The sequence below is a fragment of the Microcaecilia unicolor genome, chromosome 1 (genome assembly GCF_901765095.1).
Source record: "Microcaecilia unicolor chromosome 1, aMicUni1.1, whole genome shotgun sequence".
NCBI lineage: Eukaryota > Metazoa > Chordata > Amphibia > Gymnophiona > Siphonopidae > Microcaecilia > Microcaecilia unicolor.
The window spans coordinates 150,349,978-150,363,031 of NC_044031.1; the positions used below are offsets into that span (position 1 = coordinate 150,349,978).

Sequence of the window (13,054 nt, forward strand, 5' to 3'; positions counted from 1 at the left end):
TCCTTCCCTACACCCCTTCCCGTGCACTCCGCTCCATGGATAAATCCTTCTTATCTGTTCCCTTCTCCACTACTGCCAACTCCAGACTTCGCGCCTTCTGTCTCGCTGCACCCTACGCCTGGAATAAACTTCCTGAGCCCCTACGTCTTGACCCTTCCTTGACCACCTTTAAATCTAAACTGAATGCCCACCTCTTTAACATTAATTCTGACTCGTAACCACTTGTAACCACCTGCCTCCACCTACCCTCCTCCTTCCTGTACACAATAATTGATTTGATTTGCTTACTTTATTTTTTGTCTATTAGATTGTAAGCACTTTGAGCAGGGACTGTCTTTCTTCTATGTTTGTGCAGCGCTGCGTATGCCTTGTAGTGCTATAGAAATGCTAAATAGTAGTAGTAGTAGTAGTAGTAGTAATTTACATGCCTATCTGCCACCTAAAACGCCTTATAAAATTACACCCGATGTGCTATATGAGCTATATGAAAATTAATATATTTGTATTATATTAAAATATGTTAGATTTAATAAGAAAAGTTGCATGCCTGCTTCTTTCGTCATCCTTATTTCTCCAGTGTCTTAAGCCACCAGAGAGCACTTCAATTTCAGTTTCTCCTCTGTCCTCTGCTAAATTCTTCTTCTCTCCCACCCTCTGCTTCACGCCAAAACTCCTCACCGTCATCACACCTCTCACTTCTCAGTAACACTCATCTTCTCAACCACTCTCTTGCTCTTCCTCCCAAACTCCATCTGTCCCTACCTCAAACAACAAAGACAACAAAAATAAATCACTCATCATTGCAGCTCTTAAACACCTAACCTTCTTGTGACAGTGCAGATAGTTTGAACTGGAAGCCTTGTTAAGGCAGCTAATAAAACCACAGCAGATGATTTCAGAGAAAGTGACTGTGAGCCTACAAGGTCCTTTACAAAGACCTAGGAACTGAAGAATAATAAAAACCATACTGCTGTTCTCTATATGAGGGTCAGGTTATTTCCTATGTTGACAGATCAGGCAGTTCTCCAGCCATTCAAAGAATATGCCAACAACCCGAAATAACTAACGCTGAGACAGAGATTGAAAGACTAATATTACTGAACTAATTAACCCAGTCATTCTTAATACCTTGAGGTAAGAGATAAAGACTATTTTTTTCCTACAGTTCTACTCAGAAAGCAGAAATGGTCTCAGTCAGCCAGGGACCTGTTCTGTGAGTTATTGATTTTCTTTAGCTTAGTGTGCCAGAAAACATTACACTGTTTTCCATGTGGAACTCGTAATTGCTCAAGTAACCAGCCTGTTATATTCCTCCAAACTATTGGCTGTCCTAAATAGTACTGATGTAACATGGTTAGTTTTATACTCTTAAAGATCAGTGTTTTCTCAAAATAATGAAGACACTTTATCTATATGTTTATTTAAAAATACTTCTACTAATCACTATCAGTTCTACGGAGATTCAAGAAAACTTATGAAATATCATCATCAAGATATAATCAAATATTTCATAAAATACAGACTAAACATATCCCCAAATGTCCGATACTAATTTAATCAGTGCAATTAGCAATATGCACCAATTACTTAAGTTATATTATATCCTTTGCCCTTTGAATGCTTGAGTAAAAAAGTAGGTCTTCCTAAAATTTCGAATGTCTGTCTCTTGTCCAATGAAGCTTAAGAGTATTCCATATTCTCAGGCCTACTATTGAGAAGAGTCACCCACATATTTCTAATCAATGTATATATCACAATGAAGGAATATCCAAATTTCCTTCATCTTGAAATTTTAATGACCGAGATGGCTGATGTCATAACTGTGCTCATTTGAAAGATATGGACATCACAAATCTCATAACGCTGAAAACCGGCATGCTATTCCTCAATAACTAATTCTTACTAACATGAGAAAAACTGCTGTTTTTAGCACAATTGGGGGGGGGGGGGGGATTCAGTAAATAGCGTCCCAAGTTAGGACTAGAATAATCCATGCTAAACTAGTATTCTATAAAGAGCGCTCCACTCAGGTTATCCTTTATAGTATGCAAACTTAGTGTGGATTTTGCGCCGAACTTTGGGCATCAGCATTTACATCTGCCAAAACTTGGCATAAATGCTGATACACAATTTCTGGTAGTTAGGCATACAATACAAATGACAGTAACATAGTAAATGACACAGTATTCTTAACATCGCACCTAACTTCTGGGAATGTCCCTGATCCACCCATGCCTTTCTTTTGGCCACACCCATTTTCAGATGCAAGTTATTAAATTTATGCATGGACTTTATAGAATAGCACATGGACCCTATGCCTTCCTCCTGGCTTAAAATCCCTATTCATGGCTTATTACCTCTCACTCTCTCTATAGTATCTTTTAGTAGTGCCACTAGTCAGGTTCCTTCAAGACAGCTGTGGTCAAACCAATTCAGAAAAAACAGCCTCTAGATCCGTCAGTGGTTAATAACTATCGACCTGTATTCTCAACTTTGTTCTTATCCAACAGTTTTTGACTTTCATAGAAAAATCATATGCCTTATATCTCAGATAATCTGGCTTCAGGAAGAGGTTTAGTATAGAAATCACTATTACTGCTCTGCTCAGTGAAATACATGGCAACCTTGACAATGGAAAGATAGCTGTGGCTGTTTCTCTAGACATTAGTGCAGCACTCACATCTCATTTGTTCATTTATTTATTCATTAAAAAAAACATTTATATTCCGCATAATCCTTCGTTCTAAGCATAGTACAAAATAAACATACATAATCCACAATCACAAATATGGGAAATCACTAAATGCAAATCATCTTCTACATACCTCAGTACAAACATACATGAATAGTCAGCAATCAACCTTCAGAAATCAATTTGACTATTTTATCTCTCATCACAGCACAGTTCTTCAAGGGCTCGTTTTACCAAGCGGCGGAAAAAGAGGATCTGCTGTGGCATCAACGAGTGGTTGGCCACGCACCAAGGCCATCTTTTACCACCAGGGGTAACAGGCTTTTTTCTTTGAAGGAGAAGGAAATGACCATGCACTAAGCAAAGGCATCAGTGTGCTGAAGGAGTCCACACCACCTCCTATTCAGGAGGCGGTAAAAGCTCTGTAAGTAGCCCAGCAGTAACTGGGAAGCGTGCGGCACTGTCTGATTACCACAGGGCATGCCCCCAGCACTAAAAAATACAATACTATCTTCTAGTGCCAGAAATGGCACACAATGGGAGCCCGGAGGTAGAGCCAAATTGACGCGCTGCAAGCCAGCGGTAGGCCCACTGCACTTTTGTAAAAGGGCCTCCAAATGCTTTATGGATAAAAATATTTTCAGCTGCTTTCTGAAAGAAAGTAAGGTATCCATCTTACCTAATTCTTCCAGTAAACTAATCCACAATTTAGACCCTGCAACCTGAAAAATAGAGGAGCGAAGACCCAATGCACTAACAGATCGAAACGTTGGCATATCCAACAGATTTTGACCAGCAGACCTCAATGAGTGCACAGGTTCATAAATCCTGAGGATAGTTGGCAATATTGATGGAACTGCATTTTTTTAAGGCTTTAAAAATCAGTGTAAGAACTTTAAACTCAGTCCTTATTGATACTGGGAGCCAATGAAGTGATGCTAAAAATTGGCATGATATGTTCAGTTTTAGATACACAAGTTAATCGTGCTACTGAATTTTGTGCAATTTGAACAGTCTGAAGAACATAAGCTGATAAACCAAACACAAGGGTGTTATAATAATCAAAATGAGGAAATGTAATGCATTATAAACCTCTACTAAAATTTTCAAAAGAAAGCAAATCCTGCAGTTTCCACAGTAACCTCAATTTAAGGAACACTATTGGGCTCATTTTCGAAAGAGAAGGACGCCCATCTTTCGACACAAATCGGAAGATGGACGTCCTTCTCACAGGGTCGTCCAAATCGGTATAACCGAAAGTCGATTTTGGACGTCCCCAACTGCTTTCCGTTGCAGGGATGGCCAAAGTTCAAGGGGGCATATTGGAGGCGCAGAAAAGGCGGGACTTGGGCGTGCCTAACACTAGGACGTCCTCAACCCATAATGGAAAAAAAGGATGCCCCTGACGAGCACTTGGACGACTTTATCTGGTCATGTTTTTCTCACGACCAAGGCACAAAAAGGTGCCAGAAATGACCAGATGACCACCGGAAGGAATCGGGGATGACCTCCCCTTACTCCCTCAGTGGTCACTAACCTCCTCCCACCCTCAAAAATATGTTTAAAAATATTTTTGCCAGCCTCAGGTCCATCACAGCAGTATGCAGGCACCATCAAAAACACATAAAACGGCTCAGATCAGTAAAATCATGCTGCTAGATGACTCTATTATCAGAGACATTAGTCTAGGATCACAGTCTATAGTACTCCTGCCAGAATTCCACACCAAAAAATTCCAAATTCTGCGCCAAACAATTCCAAACTCTGCAAGTTTATTTTTGAACCCAAAGCCATCCACCTTTGTTCCCAGCGGCTTCCTGCACCCACACTTCATCCACCTTAAAGCCTCCTCCCTGTACAGATACCATCCATATTTAGTTTTCCCAGACCTCCCTCCCCCCCCCGCACCCACACTTCACCCATCTAACATCCCCCCCCCTTCCTGTACAGATACCATCCATATTTACTTTTTTCCAGCCCCCTCTCCACCTACACTTCCCTCACCTTAGAGACCCCTCCTTCCTGTACACAGATACCAATCACTTTTTCCAGATCCCTACTCTCACACTCACTGGTCCAGCAGAGGTGCACATCAAGAGTACCGAACGAGATTGCCGACATTTTGAAGAACTGGTGGTACCAGCAAGAGCGGCAGCGGTTGGCAGGAAAGAGTAAGGCTCTTTCCTGCCCCCAAAGAAGCCATTAGACCACCAGGGCGTGTTAAATTAGGCCCAGGGAGAAACCACTGAGGCACAGGGGATGGGGCGGCCAGCTGGCCTTTATCACGGTCTCCGTTCCCACGGTACTTTACTGCACTGCAGGAACGGGGACCACAGTAAAACTTCTGCGCGATTGGAAAATTCTGCGCTGCACAGTCATGCAGAATTCTGGCTGGAGTACTAAAGGTACCAGCAAAGGGAAATGCCTTCCAGGAATCTCAGCAAGTAGGAATACAAACCAAAACATGAGTATAATCAGAGAAGAAAGAGACAAATGATCTGGCAAAAAATAGAACACGAAGTACAGAGAGCCTTTCAGAAGATGGGGAGGGACTAAAGTCTTTGATAGAGATTGCAGCTGTTTCTGAAATGCTTCCTGCCTATGGAAAGGGAGAGGAAAGATTATATAATACAAACAACTTCAATAAGTGGCTTATAACCTTGTGTCAACAAGAAGGTTTTAGATATAAAGGAGTTTGAGGCAATACATGGAAAAACAAAAGGCTATACTATAATGATGGCCTACATCTCTCTTTGGCAGGAAAGAGGATCCTTGGAGAGAAATTCAGTCAATATATTTCCAAGTGTTTAAAACCAGGTGAGTTCAAGAAGTCACCCGCAGCAAAAACAAAAGTTGGACAACAGTATGAGAAACAATAAAATAAACCATCTTAGCAAATCATTTTTCAGCAATCTAATGGAAGGGAAGACCAGACAAAAAGCTATGCAAAAGGCGAGTGTGTCCATAAAACAGCTGGAAAGCAGTGAGCAGAAATGCTGGCATTCTGAGCAACACAGTGCAGGATCTGCAAGCTCTGATGTTAGTGGCAGATTTAGATCTTATTGATATCAGAGACATGGTTTAATGACTCCCATGAATGGGATGCAACTATATACCAGGCTATAATCTCTTTAGGAAGGATAGAGCTGGCCAAAAAGGTGGAGGAGTAGCACTGTAAGTTAAAAATAACATAAAAGCAGCTGAAATTCAGGGCAATTGGGCAAAAGATAGCAATATGGATTGTCTTGGAGAGAGAAGATGGAATGTTCGTTCACACAGGTGTCATCTACAGAACTCCAAAACAAGCGGAAAATCTGGACAAAGATCTAGTTATAGACATCCAAAGTCTGGGAATAAAAGATAAGGTGCTGTTGCTGGGAGATTTTAACCTGATGGATGCAGGCAAATGGTAACAGAACCCACCAGTGAAGAAGATATCTAGACCTCATGCTCACAAATGGGGAAAATGTGACTAATGTTCAGGTTATTACACTGTATGGTTCAAGAGTATAGACACACAAAACTCAAAATCCTGGCTTTCAAACACGTTGACTTTACTAAAATGAGGGTGTACCTGAGGAATGAGCTAGCAGGATGGGAGGGTATATGAGAAGTGGAAAGCGAGGAGCCCAAGTTGAAAGAAGCAATCAAAATGGCAACAGATCTTTACGAAAGGAAAGTAAACACAAGCAAGAGGAAAAGGAAACCTTTGTTCACCAAACAAGTGTCTAAGGGAATAAAGGCAAAATAGATGGCATTTATGAAGTATAGAAGAACATAGAAAGAAGAAAAGAATACTGCATAAAGGTCAAAGAAGTGAAGAGAGTATACAGCTGCAAAAGCATAGGCAGAAGAAAAATGGCTGGAGACATAAAGAGGGGTGACAAGACTTTTTTTCAGAGATATTGGGGAAAGGAGGAAGATTAGTCATGAAATTTTGAGGCTGAAAACTGCTGAGATCTGATATGTGTAGTGCAATGAGGAAAACACAGGTACACTAAACAAATACTTCTGCTCTGTGTTCACAGTTCATGGAAAAGGACATCTGTTGGCTGACAATGACATATGGTGAAGAAAACATTCATGAACTGGAAAAAAACTGAAAGTGGACAAAGCCATGGGGCCAGATGAGATACATCCAAGGATATTGAAGGAGCTCAAAGAGGTTCTGCTGGGTTAAAGATTTATACAATAAATCCTTCAAGTTAAGGGACATTCCACAGGATTGGAGAAGGGAAGATGTGGTCCCTCTCCACAAAAAATAGTGACAGAGAAGAAATGGGAAACTACACTGGTAAGTCTCACTTTGGTGGTAGGAAAAATTATGGAGGCACACTGCTGAAGGAAAGGATAGTACAATTTCTAAAATTCAATGGCTTACAAGATCCAAGACAGCATGGAGTTATCAAAGGAAAATCATGATAACTGGATAGAACGCACGTGCTAGATGTGGTCTATTGGGACTTCAGCAAAGCCTTTGAAACAGTTCCTCGTAGCAGGCTTGTGAACAAACTGAATGGGCTGAAATTAGGAGTGGTGAACTGGATTAGAAACTGGTTTACTGACAGACATCAGAAGATGATAGTGAATTCAAATAGTGAGTGCCTGACTGACCCAAGGATCAGTATTAGGGCTGATTCTATTCAACATATTTGAGAGTGACATTGCCAAAGTGTTAGATGTGAAAGTTTGCTTTTTTTGCAGACAACATAAAGATTTGCAACAGAGTGGACACCCCAGAGGGAGTGGAAAACATGAGAAGTAATCTAAAAAGATACGAAAAATGGTCTAATGTTTGGCAGTTAAAATTTAATGCAAAAAATAGTGTAGACTGATGCACAATTTGCTAGGTGATGAGAGGCTGATAAGCACAGACCAGGAGAGGTACCTTGGGGTGATAGTGTTGGAAGATCTTAAGGCATCAAATGTGACAAGGTGGTGGCTGTAGCCAGAACAATGTAAGAAGCTACTTAACTTGCCTGGAGCCCAGACACTGTCAACCATCTTTTCGAGCCTTGAATTTCAGACACTGTTGGGTGAGTATCAACCAGATGAATATATCAAAAATCAACTTTGCTGCCAAGTCCTGAGGCAGTCATAAGAGATGAAACCCACAGCATTGGGAATTACAGGGCAGTTGATAATGAAAGAGACATTGAGGCATATTTTCAAAGCACTTTGGGAGGCTAAGTTCCATAGGTTTCTATGGAACTTTGGGAGGCTAAGTGCTTTGAAAATGAGCCTCATTGTGGACTCTGCTGCTATTTGGATAACTACATGGCATCAATTTCATAGATTTTTTTAAGGCTCTTGAACTTATTATCTGCTTAGTGATAGCAAAACATTTTATGTATTGAAGCACAGGGCCAGTATTTGTTCATATTCCACTTACCACGCTGGCACAGGAGGAAGCCCTATGAGATTATTACATTTTACCTGGCAACAGCTAATTTATAAATGGGCTGTGATAAGGGTGAACTATACTTCTGAGGGTTCCTCCTTTTCACATTATTATATTATCAGTATATATGTCTTTGTGATTGGGGACTATTTTAAGGTTTTTGATACTTATTTTACTACATTACTTCCCTGGTTTATATTTTGTTATTGATTTACCAGTGGATACACAGGATTTTTTTGATTAGGCTGCATAGAGAGGTATATCCAGTAGAAAAAAGGAGGTATTTCTGCCTTTGTACAAGCTGTTGATGAGGCTCCATTTAGAACACTGTGTTCAGTTTTCGAGGCCATATCTCGCTAAGGATATCAAAAGACTTGAGGCAATTCAGAGGAAGACAACAAAAATTATATGGGGCTTGTGCCAAAAGACATACGAGAATGAAGACCTCAATATGTATAACCTAGAGGAAAGGAGGGATAGACGAAATATGATACAGATGTTTACATAAAGTATTAACATGAAAACTCTTTTTTTCCAGAGATGGGGAAGCAGTAGAACTAGAAGTCATGATTTGAGGTTGAAGGTGGGAGACTAAGTAGCAATGTCAGGAAATACTTTTTCACAGAAAGGGGGTGGATGCCTGGAATGCTCTCTTGTGGAAGGCTGTGAAGACAAAAATAATGATGGAATTCAAGAATGTGTCGGATAACCACAGAGGAATACTATATAGAAAAAGGATGGAATCTAATTAAAGCAAAAAACATAAATGACCTCATAACTGGAGTAAGCTTTGACGGCAGCTTTAGAGGTACGGAAGTATGTCCAATGTCGGGCAGACTTCTGCGATCTGGGTCATGTAAATAGCAAAAATAGATCAGGATCTAGACACAAGTGGGCTTAGATGGCAACTCTAGGAGTTGGGAAGTAGGACCGGTGGCAGGCAAACTTTTATGGTCTGTGCCCCAAAATTCGCTGGGGGAGACAAAGATTAATTATACCAGTGTTAAATCATACAGAAGTGGAAGCTGTGCAGAGTGCTAGATTCAAATCTGGTCACCTAGTTGGATAGGTTGGATGAACCATGCAGGTCATGATGATATTTACTATGGGGCTCATTTTCAAAACAGAAAAACATCCCACAAAATAGCAGATAGACTTTTTTTCTTTTTTGCCAAAAATGCCCAAATCCCTATTTCCAAAACTAATTTTAAGACGGTTTTCTATGCTGTTCATATGCAGTGCATTCAAATCCCAAGGGGGCGTTCCCAAAACTTAGACGTTTTTCTGCCAAAATGAAACAAAACAAATATGTTTGGGGCTAAACGTTTGATGTTTTGGTCTAGACCTGTTTCAATCACGACTAAGACACAAAAGGTGCCCTAAATGATCACATGGCCACTGAAGGGATTAAGGCATGACCCTCCCCCCCAACCCCTTTATTCCCCCAGTAGACACTGACCCCCTTCCACCCCTAAAGATGTGAAAGAAACATTACATACCAGCCTTTATGACAACTGCAAATGTTATGGCTAGTCCTATTAAAACGGCAAGCAGGTGCCTGGAGTAGCCTAGTGGTTCCTGTAGTGCACTCTATAGAAGTGGACCCAGGCCTATATCCCACTCTAACGGGTTCACTTGTGGTTGAAAGTGCAAGTCCTCATTAAAAAAAAAAAAAAAAAAAGCCTAGTGTACCCACATATAGGTGACATCTGCAGACATAAGGCTATTGTAGTGTTGTACAGTTGGATACAGTAGGTTTTTGGTAGGTTTTGGAGAGCGCACTATACAAGATAAGGGGGTAATGGTGAGATGTGCACCTTCGATCTTTTATGTGAAGTCCACTACAGTGTCCCCTAGGGTGCCCCACTGCTCTGCTGGGATGTCTGTGTGGCTAGTCTACCAAGAATGCTGGCCCCTCATACATATCAATGGCTTGTTTTTGTGCGTTCTTTTCCTTGGACATTTTTCGAAAATGGGCCAAAAAGATAGATACACCGAGTATAAAATCGTCTAGCAAATAGTCATTTTTAAACAAAAGGTTGGTTGGACATTTTTCTGGATTGAAAATGGCCATACTCACTACTGGATTTTTGGACGTTTTCCACAAAACATCCAAAATCAGATTTAGACATATCAAAAATGCCTCTCTATATTACTAAAAACCCATTTGTTTACCTTGGATTTTAACCATTGGACTTGGGTGACATTTTGATGAGTCAGATGGCCTGGAAGCCCACTGTACATGATTGCATTCTTTTTCTGTATGTCCCTGAACTATTTTAATGGATTTTCATTTTCTCTTTTTTTTAACTTGAATTTTAATTTGTTTTTATTGTGAACTGCCTTGACCTGTTCGTCAGAAAAGGCACTATAGCAAGCTTTTACTTATTTATTTTAAAAATGTCTATTCTGCCTACAACCTAAAAGGAGAACAAAACAAATAACAAATAAAATATAACAAATAAAACAACACAAATACCACCTATATATAATACCATCTCATACTTGTGTGTCCAATATTACTGCTCAGTAAAACGCCTGAACAAAAAAGCTGGTTTTTTAAAACTTCTTAAAGTGTCTGACACAACCACACAAACTCAATGTCTCTGGTGATGCATTCCACAATCATGGACCAGCCAGCAAGAAATCTGTCACACAACTTTCTGCATATCTTGCTCCTATCACTTTCTCTGTAGATAATTTCATTGTTGTTTCAGATCTTAACTATCTGCCTGGTCAGTGGATCATCAATACTTGCAAAAAATATCATGGTGAGTTCTCACACATAACTTGGAATTACTGACAAAATTCTGTACTGCACTCAATACGTTATTGGTAGTCAATGTAGATGTTTTAACAAAGGTGCCACATATTCAAACCTAGAAACTCGTCTGACAATTGGAGCGGATTATGTATCATCAAGATTTTACTGCTTGAAAGTAATCTATTTTCACCTTAAAATAAATATTAACACTCATATTTTATTAGTCATGGGGGGAATAATGTTGAAAAGATTTTATGCGTGTAACTGAACAGTTACTCAAGTAAATTCCCTGGCTTGAAAACTGCTCCAACAACCCCCCCACCACCACCACCATGCGGAGCTCCATAAGGTGGCTAAATACACCTTATGGACAGTAAAGGGGCAAGGGGAAGGCAAGGTGGAAAAACATACATGTTTTTCATTTTACATTATTGTACACATTTTTTTGCACATACTTTGCACTGGTATAATGCCAGTGCAAAGTCCATAGGTTATTTTCTATATGCAGTCTTTACTGGCCCAGATTTTCAAATGGAAATTTCTCAAGGAAGATTCCACTGAAAATTAGTTTACAAGTCTGTGGGTTCTTTCCAGCAGACAACCTGGACTGTATTATACTGCAGGGCTCAATCCTCTGGTCAACCCTGTTCCACATTTATCTTATTTGAGTTTTAATGTTTTGTCTAGGATCACTGTAAATACTTCCATTCTGTTGGGTTTTTATTTTCAAGCTTTACAGTGGTCATTCTCCATATCATAGAGAAAGCATTAAAACTCAAATAAGATAGATATTGGACAAGGTTGACTATTTGTATGTCCCCTGAGCTCCTGGATGAAGCAAATCTGGTATTCAATAGAATATGTTTGTCAATATGAGTTAAGGTCTAAAACTTTGGTCTTCTTAGATATCAAACTGAACATGGAGTCTCCAATTGCCTCAAATGCAAAGAAAGTCTTCTTCCACCTCTGGAGACTGAAGCAAATAAAGCCGTATGTGAACAAGAACAAACTGGGAATTCTGATATATCTGACTTCTCATCTCTTTTAGATTTAGTACACCATTAGCCACCACTTGTTTTGTTAAAACTTTGAAGGGGATGGTGTTGGGGAGGACGTTTTTGGGACATTGCCAGCTCTCTTTTTTGGTATCCGGCTCCAGCATTCCTTGGGAACACTGCAGCAACTTTTTTGTGGTCCAGTTAAATTTTGTGAGGACTGTAGTTTCTAGGAGAAAAATTAGCTGTTCAGTGGTGATATCTAATATGCAAGGTTTGTTCAGCTAACTTCCAAAGTTACCCAAACCTTTTGAATATAAATCTCTAAGTAGCACAATAGGTACAAATTGAATTCCCTTTTCAAGTTTATAAAGCAGATATCGACAATTTATTATCAGCGGTCAACGGCAGTACAATATCTAAAATCTGTGCAGATGGTACTCCCCCTTTAAACCCAGAAAACTGGTATTAACAATTTATCATCAGTGGCCAATGGCAGCAGTATATATTTGCTACCTGTGCTTGCACTTACGTTTTCTAATCCCAAGAGAACAAGGAGTGGTATTGTTGTCATTCCCCCTTGAATCCACTCCTCTAGTGATACTGTTCCATCCTGGTCATAGTCAATTTCTTCCATCATCTCACGAAGAATCTAAAGAACAAACAAAAAACAGTTAACTTGGTTAATATAACATATACAATCCGGAGATCCTTTAACTTTAAAACACAATCCGTAAATTAAAAATCTAATGAAATGGAGATCAAGATTTTAAGTTCACTAACCCTTGTCTGCCTCACTCTGTGCTAATATGTTAGGGCACAAGTCTGCCAAATTTATGCTGAGTTGAAGGCAAAACAATTTCTTCATGGAGGGGACCTGAATGCAGTAAATGAGGGCCTTAGTATGAAAGAGCATGCCTGTAAGGGATTTGAAGGTGCTAAACAGACAAAGTCTTGTTTTCCATCTCTTGTTTTGACTTGCATGACAGAGTTGCTGGTAGAAAATAAGAAACACGTTGGACAAGAGTGTAATTCTAAAGTATCAGATAGAAGATATGCTTTGCTGTCAGCTTTATACTGGTTCCCATCCATTCCTTCCAATTCAGGGACAAATCCACTGTTATGACATAGCATCAGAAGTCCTGTTTGTGGGGTATCTGTGACAGAAATTTGGCATCTCAGCAAGTGGCTTTCCTTCCAAA

At 39.8% G+C, this 13,054-nt stretch overlaps 1 protein-coding gene across 1 annotated transcript in view; it reads right to left on the reverse strand.

The window, feature by feature from the left end:
* Window positions 1-13,054, reverse strand: part of DGKB (diacylglycerol kinase beta) — an 876,561-nt gene that overhangs the window by 747,737 nt on the left and 115,770 nt on the right. The window contains exon 8 of the mRNA XM_030201293.1: window positions 12,385-12,504. Within this exon, the coding sequence (XP_030057153.1) occupies window positions 12,385-12,504 (120 nt within the window). The remainder of the gene's footprint in view (window positions 1-12,384; window positions 12,505-13,054) is intronic.